Here is a 17,510-nt window from a genome sequence, read left to right as displayed (position 1 = left end):
GACCACATTTTGTAAAACCATTTTGTAAGACAGCGAAAGGATATCGCTCATCAGTAGTGTAGGTACAATTTGATTATTACAGATGCTTTTGCAAAATTTGTTATTAGCCGAAAAAGATCAGTTTCGTAGAATATTATACATAATTTGCCTTATTTGGACATCCTAGTAAACTTATAAAGTGAGCATAAGAATGCTTTTACTAGTAGACATTTTAGAGTTTCCGAGTGTCGACTGATTAATAGTTAGGTATGTTTTGACCTCCATGATACTACCACGAGTCAAGTGCCTAGTCAAGCCAATCCAAGCACTAACCAGACCATGTTAAACGCGTTGTGCCACAGGTCCTAGCGAAACTGCGAATAAAATGATTGGACAAACTGTTAACTGATATTATTTGGACTACTGACAATACTCTCAATGAATGTGATATCCATAATTTGGTATTTACCTAGGTCACGATGCCATGTTACTATTAATGTAAAATTAGCGAACTCGGGATGGTTATGCGTAACAAGGCAAATGCTCGGTAAAGGATAGCAAGCGATAGGATAAAGCTAACTAATGTAACTGACAAAATTAATATTTCATTTAATTATAACAAAGGAATTTAGTTATTTAGTGGCAAGTTCCCACAAGCATTGCGATAGAAGTAAACACTGATAGCATTTACTCAGGTTCATTTTCGTAACCAAGCTGGTAGGCATTAAGAGAACTCGAAGTGTTAAGGGGTTTCGAGGCTACGAAGCTTGTACATGCCTGAGCAGACTCTTTAAAGCCATATCACAGCGCCTACGGCTCTTATATCCAACAGTGCTAACTGTTCCGATAAATAACTTGAAACCGAAGACCTTGTTGATCTATTGTCTACCAGAAAGCTAACCAAGCATTTTCCCATTGCGGGAGCAATTCATTGTTTCAGGACGGCCGAATGTAACGCCACGCCGCCTCAGCCAATCGCAACGCGCCAACGCCAACCAGACTATCCGAGTCAAGCCGAGCTGGCCAATCACCGCCTGTTACAGCCGATAACCGCCAAGACGGCCAATCATAGCCTACTGCCGCCGTGACAGCCAATCAACGCCAGCGCCATTGACAGCCGAACGCAACTCCGCCACCACTGCCGAATCCCTTCGGTGGGGATAACGCCATATAAAGCTATGCGAGCTCATTTTTATGATTATTGTTCTATCGTACGCATTGTAAGCTGAAACTATGTCTATTTGTGTAAACAAGTGTAAATTATATAAATAGTAACAAAGTAACAATAGTAATAAAGCAATGAGTGATTTGTATTAGTGTGTTTAGTGAAGTGATATAATAAATTTGGGCGATTATACTGATTTGCTCTTTTTATTTAAACCCACTGTTTCATACTACACTTAAAACTTGCCCGTAAAATGTTCGGAATGAGGAAAAACGTCAATAAGTTTTTCACTATTACCTATGGTAGGGAACTCCCCTATCGGCCAATAAAAAAAATGTTATTCGAGTTCAGTGTTTGGCACTCAACAAATCAACAAACAGAGATAACTTACATTCCGGGGAAGGACATAGGCTACTTTTTATACCGGAAAATCAAGGAGTTAGAATCTTATCAGCCACATAATTCGCCATACGAATGATTTGCCGAAATCCGATAGTGGAGCCGAAGTGGAGGTGATAGTGAAGGTAGGTGTTCATAACACAATTATTTACTAGTTTTATATTTCGAGAAAAGAAGAATGTCTTAAGGCGATAAATTTCTTACAACAGATATCATTAAACTAGACACTGGTATTAATACCTAGGTCTAGAATCTAGATCGTCTAATAAAAGAAACAATTCTAAGAGCTAAAGCAGATTTTTTGTTTGAGATCGATTGTTATCAGCCAGAGGCTGGGTACAGTAGGTATTTATCGGTCGTCAACGATAGGCGAAATTAAATTTGACGCTCGAAATTCTAACTTTTCGTTATTTATGTTACTCAGCGACCTATTTAAATAGGACGTCTTTCATCATGCAAAATGATCAAAGTCAGATAAAAAGCTAATAATTTGCTTAGGGACAAATTATTTGCGCATCGCAGTCCCCTGGGCAACCCAAAGAGACGTACATTTATCCCTCGCCGCATTAATTTATTCACGCACGTAGTCTCTTGGATGAAATATCCAATCGAAATGAAATGAAAATCGTAGAAAGGTAGAAAAATAACATCATTGAATTTTTAGTGAAAGCCAAAGCCGTAAGCCAGAAATTGATTTCGGGAGGGCGGATTATTAGGGCTAGAATTTTATACGAATAAAAACTTGCCTGACTGGATAAGGTACCTGGTCAGTGGAATTTTAGCTTTCAATCTATACATATAATAAAAGTGTAGAAAAGTGGTGTCTGTACAATGGAAATATATAAAAAAAAGTAGCAGGGGTTGTTATTATATCGATGCCGAACCCGAAATTGTAATTAATTTTTTTTTGTCTGTTTGTCTGTTTGTCTGTGTGTTTGTGCACGCTAATATCAGAAACGGCTTATTCGATTTAGAAACGGTTTTCACTAATATATTGTAGTAAGCTTCACTTAACATTTAGTGTTTATTTCATGTCAATCGGTTCATAAATAAAAAAGTTATGTCAATTTAAAGAATCACGGCGAACATTTTTAACGCACAGAGTATATGCTGCCCGAAAAGTCACTATTCCACGCGAACGAAGTCGCGGGCACAGCTAGTTTGACAATAAATCTATGGTTAACAGGAGCGCCAGCTCATTTTTTTTTTTGTACTGATACAGTGAAAGAGAAACGAACTCATTTTGAGATATTTTTATTATAAAATGAGAAAAGTAGGTATAGTTAAGTATATTAAGTACATATCCATACTTATATGTATCATAAATGCGCTAGTGTGTCTGTTTTTCTGTCTATAAGTATGTTGCTCAGAAAAAGCCTGAAATTTTAAAAATCTAGCTTAAAGTAGCAGCCATATAAAATCATATATAAATGTTTCAGGAAAACAGAGTAGGTCATATATTATAAAAGTTTTAAGAATAAGCTACAACTCATACCAATTATTTTATTAGATTTTAGGTTTTTGTGATCTTTGAATTTGGAATTTGGAGGGTGCAAGTTTTCAAATACCTTCTTTAGTGCACTCCTAAAGTACTCAAGGAATATTATTTCCTGCAAACTAAATCTCTGGGTCCACCGGTTAAGGCTATACATTTTCTGCCAGTCAGTCAATATGGGGCAAATTCGAAGATTGGTCTCGTAGTATTAACAAGCTTGATTGCTTTTGCAGAACATAAATGGTACCAATATATTGAATAAACCTATTATTTTGATAGGAATTCCCAAAATCACAGTAACAAATGCAGCGAAATTCGCCAGATTCGAGTCGCACAGGTGCTACTCGCTAACGAGCGGGCGATCTGTATTCCGTAACGATACGATACGAACGATGTACCTACTTGCCAATCGAGTGCGAACTCGTAGTCCTGCAACACTTTGCGAAAAGAGATTATTTATTCACCGACTTCCAAAAAGGAAATGGGCTCTTAATTCGGCCATTTTTTTTTATGTGTACACTGATTTTTCCGAGATTTTTGCGGGATAGCCTCTAAAAAGTTTTGGTTGCATTTTTGACAACCACCTCTCGAACTCGTATTCCTGCAACAATTTGCGAAAGGAGATTATTTTTTATTCTTGTATTTTTGACGATCTTCTGAGGCTGTGCTAATAAACAGTAAAGTAACAAATTGAAAAAAATGCGCTCCAATTGCGAACCATGATCATAGCCAATTTTTATGGATAATTTATAAACGTCGGACTTTCATGCAAACTCCATCTCCTATTTAAGAGGGCTCTCTCCGTCACTCGTTTCATACAATCGTAGTTCCAATTTCATTTGAATATTAAGCAACCAAAGTAATATCTATCTAGAAACTAATATCTATGTCTGTGGTTTTCCAGATTTCTGTTAAAATATTCGGTTTCAAAGTTACGCGGTCTTAAAAATTTTCATACAAATCTTGGAGCCCCTGTTATTTTAAAACTACATATTTTTAGAAAAATCTAAAACACCACAGACACAGATATTAGTTTCTAGAATATGTCTGCAAAATTTCATAGATTTTGGTTGCTTAATATTCAAATGAAATTGGAACTACGATTGTATGAAACGAGTGGAAACGAGTGACGGAGAGAGCCCTGTTAACCCTCTTACGGATGGTTTTTCCAAAAAACTTAGTGACAACATGTGTAAACAAAATTTGAATTTTCTGACTAACTAAACTAACAACTGAATCAGCCAATATGGACAAGTCTTTTTATATTGAAGATTGTATGGCCCACACTTTATAGATACGAGTAGATATCTCATGCTTATAGGTACTAAAGAAATTTCTTAGACACATCTTATCTTATAATTAGGCACAGTCCTTAAACGCATCTTAGAAACCTCTGCATTCGTGTGATAGGGCTCCTATCATACATTATTAGTTATTACATCGCTCTACAAGATTACTTCGGGCAAAACGTCTCATTAGGGCGGCCATTGTAATCTATTTGTATTTTACTCGTCTCCTTTCCCACCTCATTATTATTACGAGTACAACGCCGTCCCCCGGAAACTTTCGAGAAAATTCGATAAGAGATTAACAGGGCTATTGTGTCCTCAGAGGTGCGAAAAGAAACGTCTATAAGGGAAGTAAGAAAATAAATTAAATCTCGTCAGGTGCAGAACAAGATATTAAGACTGAGAGACGCCTTGGTGCCTTGTGTATAGGTACCCAATATCGATTGTGTCAGATCTTTTTAATCCACGCACATGCAAATTGTGGAACCAAATCCCTTCGGCGGTGTTCCCATTAGATTTCAACATGGAGTTTTTCAAATGAATTCCTAACAAGTGTAAATTAAAAATTTATAACACCCCCGACAAGTGAAGGTTACAGTAACTAGAAAAGAGCTGATAACTTTCAAACGGCTGAACCGATTTTCTTGGATTATAGCTAAGAACACTCTCGATCAAGCCACCTTTCAAACAAAAAAAACTAAATTAAAATCGGTTCATTAGTTTAGGAGCTACGATACACACGTCAAACTTATAACACCCCTCTTTTTGGGTCGGAGGTTAAAAAGCATGCAACGCATAGGGGCTTCTTCTGCTGTTGCAAGTGTTCATGGGCGGCGATAATAACCACTTCAGGTAACACGTCTGCTCGTTTGATCGCTATTCATCGAATTTGAAACTTGTAGGAATGTTTTTAACACAGTGAACGATAAAGCATAGAAGGCGCGTTTCTAACAATTGTCATTCGAAAATAACCACGGACCAAGAACTCACGTCTGTTTAAATCGGTTCAGGGGCATGATTAGTTCGTACCTACTGTGTGTCATGCGATACTGGCTTTTACCATGATTGGCCAAAGTGACAGTTACGGAGATTGCGATAGATGTTCACTGTCCACCACGGTAAAGATTTCGTTACGATAATGTAGCGTACGGAATATTTCTATGCCTTGTTCGTTCGCTGACTTACCATTCCATTATACTAATAAAGTTTTATCATTTCAAATCGTAAATGTCATCGTCTAACTGCCTCAACCAGCCTAAACGCTATGAAATTGAATTTTAACACACTATTATATTACCTTTATGCCGTAGGCTTAACCCATATAAAGTTACGAGCCGCTATAATTAAACTTAACGGCTTAAGTAGTGTTCATTGAATGTATTGTGAATGGGGTGAATAAATTGTACCTATGTATTCAAATTTTAGGCCTAGTTAACCCGCCGACAAAGCTGTATCGGCAAGTTTCACATTTCTATATCACCTATGTCGTTTAAATAAATATAATAATTATATCCATACTAATATTATAAATGCGAAAGGTCTGTCTGTCTGCTACGTTTTCACGGCCGCTGAACCGATTTTGATAAAAATTGGTACAGACATGGGCTAAATCCTGGGGAAGAATATAGGCTACTTTTTATCCCGGAAAATCAAAGAGTTCCTGCGGGATTTTAAAAAACTGAAATCCACGCGGGCGAAGCCGCGGGCATCCTCTAGTTTTAAATATATTAGCCATATTCCACTTGTAATCTTGCTAATCTTGGGTACGACGGTACCCAACGTACGGTACGGTTGAGTACGGTAGGAAAACTTATTTGTTATATTCTACTAATTTTCATGAAGCAGCGGCAAATCATTTAGTTTGTCGTTCAATCACGCCACAACAGAGCAAAGGATTGACGTGATTTTGCATGGAAAAAACTGGAGAGAGACATAAGGCTTACTAATGATTCCGGAAAATCGAAGAGTTGTCATTGGTTTAAAAAAATCTAGATCCACGTGAATGAAGTCGCGAGCATAAGTAATAAGAATAGGTACCTAATAAAAGCGTTATGATAATATTGTTCAAGTTAAAGCCGCTTCACACTACGCACGTACACGTGACACGTGCGTAGTCACGCGCGTAAACCCACACAGGGTTACGCATACGTCCACGCTTTACGCAAGCGGTGTGCCATGTTTCACACAGTTCCATACATTACAACGCAATGGCACGCGCTACGTGTCTACGCTTACGCAGCCTGTGTGAACGAGCTATTATTGTCAGTACCGTACAGAGAAGTACCTACTGTTGCTATAAAAAGCGAAGAGGTACACGAAAAAGGCATAGCTAACACCATTAGCAGGGGTCGTTACGCCATCGATATGCAGATCGCTCGCTCGTTAGTCTCGCTTTAAGCACCACCTGTGCCGCTGATAGTAGGTATACCTACAAAACTTTGTTACTTCACTGTTTACTGAAGCCACTGTCTTCTTTGTCTGTGTGATATGTCTCCAAGCGAGACCTTAATAAATTTTGTGATTCCATCCGTAATTAAATAGCCCTTTATTCCTCGGGACAGAACTAACCAACCCTAAGATTGTAAGCACTTGTATTTGACACAATTTGGGTCAGCCTTATTTGTAATTTTAGGTTCTCCTAGCAATAAACTAATAGCTAATAGATCTAACCTATCTATTTACGTAAGTTTTTTACCATTCCGTACGTCAAAAGGAAAAACGGAACCCTTATAGGATCACTTTGTTGTCTGTCTGTCTGTCTGTCAGTCCGTCCGTCCGTCTGCCCGTCCATCCGTCGTGTCTGTCAAGAAAACCTATAAGGTACCTACTTGCCGCTGACCTAGAATCATGAAATTTGGCAGGTACGTAGGTTTTATAACACAAGTAAAGGAATAAATCCGAAAACCGTGAATTTGTGGTTATATCATTTAAAAAAAAATTAAAATGCGTTTCAATTTTCAAAATAAGATAACTATACCAAGGGTATCATATGAAAGGGCTTTCTTTACCTGTACATTCTAAAACAGATTTTTATTTATTTTTATGCATTAGTTTTTGATTTATCGTGCAAAATGTCGGAAAAAATATCCGAGTACGAAACCCTCGGTGCTAATAAGAAATACTGGCATTTGACGTCACAATGATTTGACGTGCTTTTTTAGTTAAATCGATAATTTAAAATGGTTATTACACTTACAACTAACAAAGGACTTGGATTTTACGTATTTTGGAAGACCCTCTATTTAATTAATCACTTTAATACCGTATCAACTTTGTACTATAGGCTATTTTGCACAGATTTATTTTGCTACAAGTTTTTAAAACTTTTAAGTGAGTTTTTAAGTTTTTTTTTTTTTAAGTTTTTATCTAGGTAGGTAGGTACTTATAGCTAGTTTTGTATGAGTTAAAAAACTGCTTGCTATTATGCTTCTTAATAATATTCAAAGTTGGTAAAATGGCATAATAACTCTTCGTGACATGGGTATGACCGTAAATTATATCCACATGTAAGGGTGCAATATTAACTGGGATTGGTAGTCTCTCGAGGACACATTGAGAAAATAAACGGCATTCAATTATTTTACACGTCGCATCCTTATCTGGACCAAACATTCAATAATTACAAGCTAGCTTTCTGAATCAGCTCAGAAAACTTTTCAGTCTTTTCAGGATTCCATGCCTCATAATGAAAAAATGGAACTCTTTTTTGGGGTTGGTCAGTCTGTTCGTCCTATTTGTCAAATTGATTTTCATGAACTAGCCACTCGCCCCGGCTTCGCACGGATAAGTTAACCTATTCAAATATACCTATTTATTATAGTCCACGATAGGTTGAGATTTTTTTTTAAAAGAATATTAGCCATGCTAATCATGACTAATACTCCCCTTTCCCCTCCAATTAAGCGTAAAGCTTGTGCCAGGAATGGGTACGACAATAGTGCAACGGGTGGGGTTTGAACCGCCAACCTTTCGGAATTCAGGCCGCTCCTCAACCGTTGAGCTATCGAGGCTCTCAATTTGAGATGGCACTCGGGGTATGAGGCGGGGGGATGCCCCGCATACTTGCACGTCTCCCGCGCTTTCCTACATCGGGTGAGCGCGGGGGTGTGCGGGGCGTTCCCTCCGCGGTTGCCATTTCAACCTGTCGTATATTGTATACCTACCTACTTTCGTATAACTTTGCCACGGCAACATCGTACCGGTAGTTGTACAAAATATTCATAAATATAACAGCTAAGTATAGATATATCTATATACCTACTATGCACTCTTGCATACCTACGGGCAACAGCTATTTCGTAGAAGCTATTTTTGTGTAAATAAAAGATGATATTACAAGCAATCGCCTGTTAACTTCGCGAAAACAACTCTGTATCGAAAGTGTGCTATAAAATCGGGATTTTCTCTCCAAGACGGCATCTTAGATTGGGGTCGTGAATTAAGGATTTTGTGTTTTGATTAAATCTGTTCTATTTCAAATAACGTCGAAATTTTCCCGCTTTCAATATTTTGTACAGATTAAATTCGGAAAGATCGAGAAAAATTGGATGTTGAACGAACTTAAGCCTTTGTTCTTAATGATTTTATAATTTCTCTGCAAAGAAATTCAATGGTATCCCGAGCACAAAGCACCAATAGTAGGTACAATTTACTGGTTTTGATGCTACTACGCATGCCTAGTAGATACTTAGGCATAGCCCCTATACCCTATGGGGTAACACGTAGGTCATCGCCTATAATAGTTACCAATGTGACATACTCGTAGCAACGCTGCTGGTTCAAGTAAATGGCGAGCGTGTCTTGCAAAGTAGGGGATATCGAAAGAGCATTCTACGTGCTACGCAAGCGATATGATTTGCGTAGCACGGTGAGGCCCCGCGTAGCAAGGCAACGCTAGCTCTTTTTTTCAGATACAAGTTAGTAGAGTAGGTAGAGTGCTGCACTCCTGCGAACAGAGCGGACACCAGGCCTACAGTTTTTTTATTTTGTTGAGACATTCGGAGGAAATTCCGAACGTCTCAATGGTCCTTACAGAAGCGCTATTTGGTATAAAGAAGCTTTAGCTTTACATGAGAGTTTAAAGTATAAGCTAAAGCTTCTTTACATCGTTTAAAAACGCTGTAAACATAGACGCTATGGTTGCTAGAGTCTAAACGCTCAGGCCATTAGTCGCCAATATACCTCGCTCTACATATATTAGCTATATAGCTACACTAGTTGACCCGCCCCGGTTTCGCGCGGTTGCAGTTACCTATTCGGCATGATGCGCGCACAGATAAATAAAGACACAAAATTAAAAAAACATATTTTAGGCTCTATATCAAAAACAATAACGCTTCAGCCGATTATAATTTTAAAGAAATCGTCCAGTTTTATCATAAACACGAGTAGGCAACTATAGATATCTCAAGTTTCGAGGAGAAAATTATGAAAGTTTCCTTACAATTAATTAAGAGAACAAGCCTCTGTAATAATATTCGCATCTCACGTACCCATATCCTTATAAAATTTCAAGCGAGATATGTCAATTTACGGAGCGCGCCAAGAAAGTTATGCGTGACGAATTTTAATCCACTTCAAAATAATACCTACCTGCTTAGACCAACCAGCTAAGGAACGGAAACTGCAGTGGGCTTTTATTATACTCCAGTATCGTCCAGTAACTCAAATTACACCTTAAAATCGACTAAGTATTGGGTAGGCTTTTAAACGTTCCACGCATTATACCTAAGATGATTATGATGAATAAGTAAAATTGTGTGCACTTTCATGACTCCGTATACCTTATGGCTTATACTCACCTAACATAGTAAATACCTCGGTGCGGTGGAGAATACCGCAGAGCAGACCCTAGGTACTTCGTTCACGCACACCACAAAAGAATCTTTCAAGGCGGGGCAGTGCAGTGCATACGTTTTAGATAGTAGCATAGTTTTAAAAACATATGTAATTTGTTGCAATGATTTAATAGTTGTCATACTGCTCTGAACTGCTGCCTCGAGCTGCACGACCAATTCCACAGTGCTGCTGCTTAGAACCACAAGCCGCGTGAAGCAGCGAACGAGGACTGCTTTATTATAACTTAGTATTTTACCGTACATCGTAGCTCAAAATGATGTCTTAGACTATTGGATAGGCTTAATCGTTTTACACATTACCTATACTATAAATGATGCAGATGAGAAAGATAAGATAGTCTGTACTTGTATCGCCCCGCATTCCTTACTCGCCATACGTACATAGCTAAGTATTAGTAAATTCTTCGGTGAAGAATAGCACAAACACCCTACTTCGTTCGCGCACACCTCAAAAGAATCCGGCCGGGTATTAAGGCCGGGAGCAAAATGTAAGGTCGACATGACAATCGGGGTATGAGGCGGGGGGACGCCCCGCGTAGGATTAGCGCGGGGGCTGTGCGGGTGCTCCGCCGATTGCCATCTCGACTCGCGTACTATGCATACCTACCTATTTTCGTATAACTTTGCCACGGCAACTACCTACACTAACTATATGTTTTAGGTAGGTAACATACTATTTTTAACCCCCGACCCAAAAAGAGGGGTGTTATAAGTTTGACGTGTGTATCTGTGTGTCTGTGTATCTGTGTATGTGTGTATCTGTCTGTGGCATCGTAGCGCCTAAACGAATGAACCGATTTTAATTTAGTTTTTTTTGTTTGAAAGGTGGCTTGATCGAGAGTGTTCTTAGCTATAATCCAAAAAAATTGGTGCAGCCGTTTAAGAGTTTCAGCTCTTTTCTAGTTTTCTTGTAGAAAAGAAGGTTACATAACCGTTAGGTTCATAATATTATGTCAATAGACAAATGTCAAGCTGTCAAGATGGACGTTGCCTTGATACATAATTATTTATTTGAAAATGATGTTTTGGAAAACTCTGATACTTTGGATCGTAGGCGCGGAATAGTCCAAGAAAATCGGTTCAGCCGTTTGAAAGTTATCAGGTATTTTCGGTCTTTTCTAGTTACTGTAACCTTCACTTGTCGGGGGTGTTATAAATTTTTAATTTACACTTGTGTTATGATGGAGCCAGGCATGCACAAAAGTGTTTGGTTATTAAATAACTGCAGGTAATTTTGTAGCAATAATTTAATAGTCGTCATAGATAGAGTCCCCGCGGTTGGCCCTGCGGCTGCGGCCCGCGAAGGGCGTGTCGTACGACTTGAAGTATCGCCTGACGCGTCGGTCGCCGCGCGCGTGTTGCCGCACTGCCGCCTCGAGCTGCGCGACCAGTTCCACCGTACTGCTGCTCAGAGACACAGGCTGCGATAGGCCGAGGAATGAAGACTGTTCAGATTCCAATACATTCGATGACTATAAAAGAAATGTTTTCTGTTCAAAACTCTATCACCAGGTTTCTCATCAAGTCGAGAGCATAAAGCTGAAAGTAATATTTAGTAGTGTAGTAAGCTGAAGTGTTTAAAGATTTTCCAAAATATATTTTTTGGTTGAATCTATCAACCTACCTGTTTTAACTCTACAAAGTCTACAACTCGTAAAGTGTTGACTCGTAAGAACGTTCACTGTTTTAATTGTGAGTACCTAGCTACTGTCAACAAGAGTTTATTTTTGATCGCGTTGCCAAAACACCAATCGTTGTAAAATTTTGATAAAATTAAAATCGATTAATCCGAATATTACATAAATCATTACGAATTTTAGGATTAAATAGAAATTTTAGAAAAAGTTCAATGCTTGAGTTTTAAATTTTTGAAAACTCGTTGGTTTTTCACTGATTTTATCAACTTAGATATACCTACATTATAAGTTGTTGCTTGATACCTATTTTTACAGTCGTATTAATGCCACATACTTTTAGTATTAATTTTAATTTTACTTACCACTAAATTAAATACAAAACTAATCATAATATAAACACAAAAGTTCAGTAGATCCATTTCACTAAACTTCATATTCTTATAACATCATTTATTTTGCTATGAAATGTTGTGAAAAATAAACTGGAACATGTCCGTAACAAGACATCCATACCTATTAACTAAGTACTTCAAGAGGTTTTTACAGAAAAAATGAGGTAGAAAAATAAAATAGGTATACTTACCATAAAACTTGCATACAATTTTTATTGCATATTGAAATAAGTATATTGAACTTAAAAAAAATATAACATAAATAAAACCAAACTTCAATAAAATACGAAATGAATAATCGGAATGCTACATAATAATAATGTGATACGTGTGTATGTGTATGTACGAACATGGTACGACCAATCAAGAGCTTGTTGCGATTTACTCTAAAGGCTGATTCACCCCAATTGCGTACACGCGACACGTGCGTAGCGATGCGCGTAAACCCCTAACAAACCGGGTTACGCATACGTCTACGCTTTACGCAAGCGGTGTGCCATGTTTCGTACAGTTCCATACATTACATAGCAATGGTACGCGCTACGTCTACGCTTACGCAACAACGCAGCCTGTGTGAACGAACTATTATAATTGGTTGAAGTTACGTGTTTAACGGACATGAGTTTGTGGCCCCTATTTGGCTGACAATTGTGGAAAACGCGCCTTTTGTGCTTTGTCATTCATTGGATTGTAGTCAAAGAAAGTACTACAATATGCTTTGACACGTGTGGTGTTGCGTCGCGGAGTGAACTAGAGTGAGGAAACTCTATGTTTGATCCTGAAATCGACACTGCCAAATAGGCTAGAGGTGACGTGAAATCAAAGACACCTAGTCGTTTGATAGCCTACATAGCGTCAAATGTAGGTAGCATTTGACGCTTACCAGTGTAGGTGAAGCCTAGACGTTTGTTGCAGTGGTTGTGTTGAGAGGCGTATTGAGTATGCTTCTTGTCTTATACACCTTCAATTTTGATATTGTTAAGCGAATTATAGTGTTATATACTACACAAATAGTACTATTTTTTGTTATATACAACAGAATTAATACTATTACTGCGTGTATCAACTGTGAACTGTAAGCAGGGTATTAGCATATTGGAACTCTGGGCTGTTTTCATATTCTGACATATCCAGCGCCACCTCGCAACTTTCGCGCACCACGGGTCTCGGGTCATTTAAATACCTGAAATAATTAAAACATTCATTATTTGTGTATTATTATATTAAATATATTTTTATGACTGCAGAAAAGAAAAGAATGAAACAAGCAGAAGTCCAAAATTTTAAACTGGGTTCTCTCTCTTACGTAATTCCATGCAAATGATAGAGAGAAAAATCTCAGTGGGCGTCAACTATTTTTAGACACCAATTAATCACAACGGTGATTTCAAAAAATATTCGAAATTCAATTCGACGTTCAAAATTCAATTAGAATACATAGATTCGTTTATGATTGGTTGATGACGCAAAATGACCGTCTACTATCACCTTCAAGATAATGAAAACCTACTTTTAATTGAGGTGATACTTTTCTGTATGATTGCGCAGAAACCGTCGACAATGTCCTCCGCAAACAAAGGGGACGCACTACAGTGTCAAGGCAGTCCCAACATTACTATGAAGATGTTGTTAAATATCACGTCGATCCGGCTCTATTGCGACGTGATTGAAGGACAAACCACTTTTGCATATACAATATGGGTAGTCATTGTGATTATATTACACTAGCGACCCGCCCCGGCTTCGCACGAGTGGACATTTATTTTTTCTATTTTCCGGGATAAAATATAGCCTATACGGATTCGGAAGAATCCCTATAAGTAATGGTAAAAGAAATTTTGAAATTGGTCCCGTAGTTTTTGAGCCTATTCAATACAAACATACAAAAATACAAAGGTTTCCTCTTTATAATATTAGTATAGAAGAAGAAAATAGTACCTCTTCAATACTTCAGTGCATTCCTCAGTAGCTATAGAGCCCAATGCCTCGGCAGCCTCGTGCCGAACCATCTCATGTTCCTCTGTATCTTCCAGAGTCTTTATCAGGAATGGCACACTGCGCTCATCCTGCATCTGACCAAAGATGAACGCCACTTCATGGCGGAAAAGCGCACTGCTGGCTTTAAAACCTGAAAGTTATGAAAAGAATGTACAGTACTACAACTTTTATCGGCATCGGCAAAATTCGTTTGCGAGGAAAAGTGTTACCTAACGCCGACTAAAACTGAACATACAACAATGAAATACGGCCTTTATTGCATGACGTTAAGATTTTAAACACAAGAACAACAGAGACCCTATATCACGTCCATAATTTGCGCGTACAAAATATGGCGCGTAGGCAACATTTAATAGCAGACGGAAGCGCGGTGTGGTGCCCTATGTATCCTTAGGAAGTACCCTATAGGTTTTCACGACGGATGGAAGGACTGACTGACGGACGGACGTACGGACGGACAGACTGACAGGTACGGAACCCTAAAAATAAAGAAATCTCACCTTCACCCAAAGCATTAATACTCTCCATTGTACCCAAATTACGTAAACTAAACATAGCTCTATATCTTTCAAATAATGATTTTCTTTCATCCAGCATAGTCTTTTTAAGCTCTTCAATATTAACTTCCTTGCTTGGAGGTGCAGGATCTATGGTAAAACACAAAATCTTCATTTAATATTATGCAATACATAAGCCCAAAACAGGCAATAATGCTAATTTTGCTATACACTTACTATGCTATACACTATATTGCTATCCCTTTCACAATGCTTGACATGGAAATGGATAGCAATACATGCAGACTTGTAATTTTAATTTAGAGATGATGTACAATGCATTATTAGCCACAGCTTACATGCCTAAATATATTTTATTTAAAATCATTTTGGTACGTAATTATAATTTTGAATTCATTCATTATGAATCCATGCTTCTGTACAAATATCATAAATGCAAAAGTATCTTTGTTCTGTCTGCTAGATTTTCACAGCCCATCTGTTAAACCGATTTTGAGGATATTTGTAAAGAGATAACTTGCATCCATGGTAAGATATAGGGATACATTTTCTTCCAGAGTTCATGGGGGATCATAAAAACCTAAATTCACACAAATAATGTTGCAGGCATAAATTATACTAGATAGTATAATTTATGGGAGTTTATTATAAAAATGTATACAATTACCTATAGATGCATATCGACTTTGTGATAATTTGCTATTGTTTGTACTTTCATCCTTTATCCATTTCAGTCTTTGCAATGCTATTTGACAAGTTTCTGCGACTTCTACTGCTGGGTCGTGTTGGTACTTCTCTAACAATGACTGGAGCTCTGTATCACCGATCGCACCGAGAGCTTCACCTGTAATTCATAAGATAGAAAGTGAATTTCACATTTACAAACAGCAATTTATACCTTATTTGCTTAAATTTTTTGACTTGCAAACAAACCATGCAATTTTGCATGTAAACTTCCAAGCCTATGTTTGCACCAGATCTTATAAACTAGTTTCTTTATCACTTGTATGCAAAGATTGTTGAGCATTTTGCTTGCAAGTTACTACCTACTACATGCAAACTGCAGTTAACATGCAGGTTAACATTTCTTCTAGGTACTGAAGTTCCAAGTTACTTGCATAATTTAAATGTGGTGAATTTAAGTACTCCTTAAGTCAGCGATCATTACATCGGTGCATGGAACCTGCAGCTAACATGCAAGTTAACCTTTCTACTAAGTGCTTACTCATGCTGCTTACATGCCTAGTGTAACTGTGGTAAAATTTAAGCAAGCCTTAAGTCAGTGCTCATTGCATTGGTATGTGTGTACTAATGGATAGAGTAAGAGCCATGTCTAATAAGTGTTAAGTATGTAAAATATATCACACAATGTTAAGACAACTGGCACAATTTTGTGCTGCTTGTATCCAGCAGTTCCAGTGACTTGTTCGTGATCGTCCGGAAACGTAGATGGAGGAGGGCTCTCCCAAAGGGTTTCCAGAAAGCAAATAGAGGGATAACAGAGGAACTCACCAGCTTCATGTCTAACAATCGGGTCTTGATTTTTATCCTCCAACACACTTATCAGCACTGGTACTGCGTTCTTATCCTGCATCTGACCTAGACAGTAAGCTAGTTCGTGTTTTAAAAGCACTGATTCATCCTTAAAGCATTCGCTGATGCATTTTATAGCGCTTTCTCCGCCTAGGTTGCGAAGGGTAAAGAGTGCCCGAAAACGCTCTTTCATAGGGCGGTTTGGATCGTTTAACACTTTTCCGATGCTTTTTACGGCATCGTCACTTATTTTAACCATTTTAATGGAATATATTATTGTACCCAACCCAAATAAACTTTAAAATAAGAACAACGTGCACCATCAAATCAAATTTTTACCGAAATGTCAAATGTCAAAACAAGGTAAGTCATTACTCATTAGTCAACTGTCAATAAATTGCCCAACGATGGATGACAGTGATATTTGCTGTAATTTGACATATTATAGATGAATAATATAAATCCAGTAGACACGGGTAACATTAATATAGTAGTGGGGATTTTTTTTAGAAAAGATAAAAATTGGACTTTATACAATTTTGGGTAGCTTTGTGAATGTAAAATTTTAGACGGTACCTTTGTAAATAAAGTTTTTTCCTTTAACTATTGAAAAAAATTAATAAATCACTTTTTTTAATACTGTAATGTATCTTTTTTTCCTTAACCATAATAATAAAAAACCTGAAATATCATATAGAGTGAGTTTCTCGTGAATTCAAAAAAACATAATTTTGGCGAAGAAATTCGAAGAATAGTTATTATGGGGATATATTTTCATTTTGTATTTTGTTTGTTAATTAACTGTTATCTAAATTGAATAGCAGCACGTCAATCAGACCAACCGCAGAGATCATGAGAAAGTTTTTTTGTTTATTTTCCTTTCCTGTTTACAATATTATACTTTTATATAGTTTGATATGGAGCTACCTATATATTTTTTTGCTCAAATGCGTAAGAATGATTTGCAATATTTTTGTCAATAACAATTCAACACTTAACTACCTATAACTACTTATGCATCATTTTTATACATATCACAAAAGATCTCCAGATAGACAAAACTCATACTTACGATTTTTTAAAAGTGAAGACAAATATCTATACATATAATAAAATTGTAGAAAAGTATAGTAATTAGATAAGGCTAGCTTTAAGTTTTATATATATATAGTTAGTAGTTATATTTTCAATAAAAAAAAGAAAAGTGGTGTCTGTACAATGGAAATATATAAAAAAAAAGTAGCAGG

At 37.3% G+C, this 17,510-nt stretch overlaps 2 protein-coding genes and 1 long non-coding RNA gene across 4 annotated transcripts in view; all 3 read right to left on the bottom strand.

The window, feature by feature from the left end:
* Positions 1 to 5,246: 5,246 nt before the first annotated feature.
* LOC123871914 overlaps positions 5,247 to 17,510 on the bottom strand; it is a 575,184-nt gene continuing 562,920 nt past the window's right edge. The window contains exon 3 of the long non-coding RNA XR_006797372.1: positions 5,247 to 5,356. This is a non-coding gene — a long non-coding RNA (uncharacterized LOC123871914). The remainder of the gene's footprint in view (positions 5,357 to 17,510) is intronic.
* On the bottom strand, positions 11,424 to 12,319 carry LOC123871910. The gene is made up of 2 exons (XM_045915962.1): positions 12,185 to 12,319; positions 11,424 to 11,657 (listed from the first exon to the last, which is right to left on the bottom strand). Exons 1-2 carry the CDS (start codon positions 12,254 to 12,256, stop codon positions 11,433 to 11,435), a joined length of 297 nt encoding a protein of 98 aa, XP_045771918.1. The 5' UTR covers positions 12,257 to 12,319; the 3' UTR covers positions 11,424 to 11,432.
* On the bottom strand, positions 12,408 to 16,616 carry LOC123871902 (deoxyhypusine hydroxylase). 2 transcript variants are annotated; one of them, XM_045915947.1, is made up of 6 exons: positions 16,243 to 16,616; positions 15,398 to 15,574; positions 14,713 to 14,859; positions 14,153 to 14,342; positions 13,245 to 13,397; positions 12,408 to 13,213 (listed from the first exon to the last, which is right to left on the bottom strand). In XM_045915947.1, exons 1-5 carry the CDS (start codon positions 16,520 to 16,522, stop codon positions 13,277 to 13,279), a joined length of 915 nt encoding a protein of 304 aa, XP_045771903.1. In that variant the 5' UTR covers positions 16,523 to 16,616; the 3' UTR covers positions 12,408 to 13,213; positions 13,245 to 13,276. The 2 variants fall into 2 exon arrangements, with proteins under 2 accessions (XP_045771903.1, XP_045771905.1); XM_045915949.1 differs by having other exon boundaries at positions 12,408 to 13,237; positions 13,269 to 13,397.

This window comes from Maniola jurtina, chromosome 14, assembly GCF_905333055.1.
Source record: "Maniola jurtina chromosome 14, ilManJurt1.1, whole genome shotgun sequence".
Taxonomy (NCBI): domain Eukaryota; kingdom Metazoa; phylum Arthropoda; class Insecta; order Lepidoptera; family Nymphalidae; genus Maniola; species Maniola jurtina.
Note: the sequence above shows the minus strand (reverse complement) of the source record. Positions and strands in the feature narration are given on the sequence as shown.

Excerpts from the sequence above, each read along its gene's own strand:
- LOC123871902 (XM_045915947.1), bottom strand. The coding sequence starts at position 16,522 with ATGGTTAAAATAAGTGACGATGCCGTAAAAAGCATCGGAAAAGTGTTA. Across the intron at positions 15,575-16,242 it reads GATTGTTAGACATGAAGCTG|GTGAAGCTCTCGGTGCGATC; the intron begins GTGAGTTCCTCT and ends TATGAATTACAG. Across the intron at positions 14,343-14,712 it reads TATTAATGCTTTGGGTGAAG|GTTTTAAAGCCAGCAGTGCG; the intron begins GTGAGATTTCTT and ends CATAACTTTCAG.
- LOC123871910 (XM_045915962.1), bottom strand. The coding sequence starts at position 12,256 with ATGAAGTTTAGTGAAATGGATCTACTGAACTTTTGTGTTTATATTATG. Across the intron at positions 11,658-12,184 it reads GTTTTGTATTTAATTTAGTG|TCATCGAATGTATTGGAATC; the intron begins GTAAGTAAAATT and ends TTTCTTTTATAG.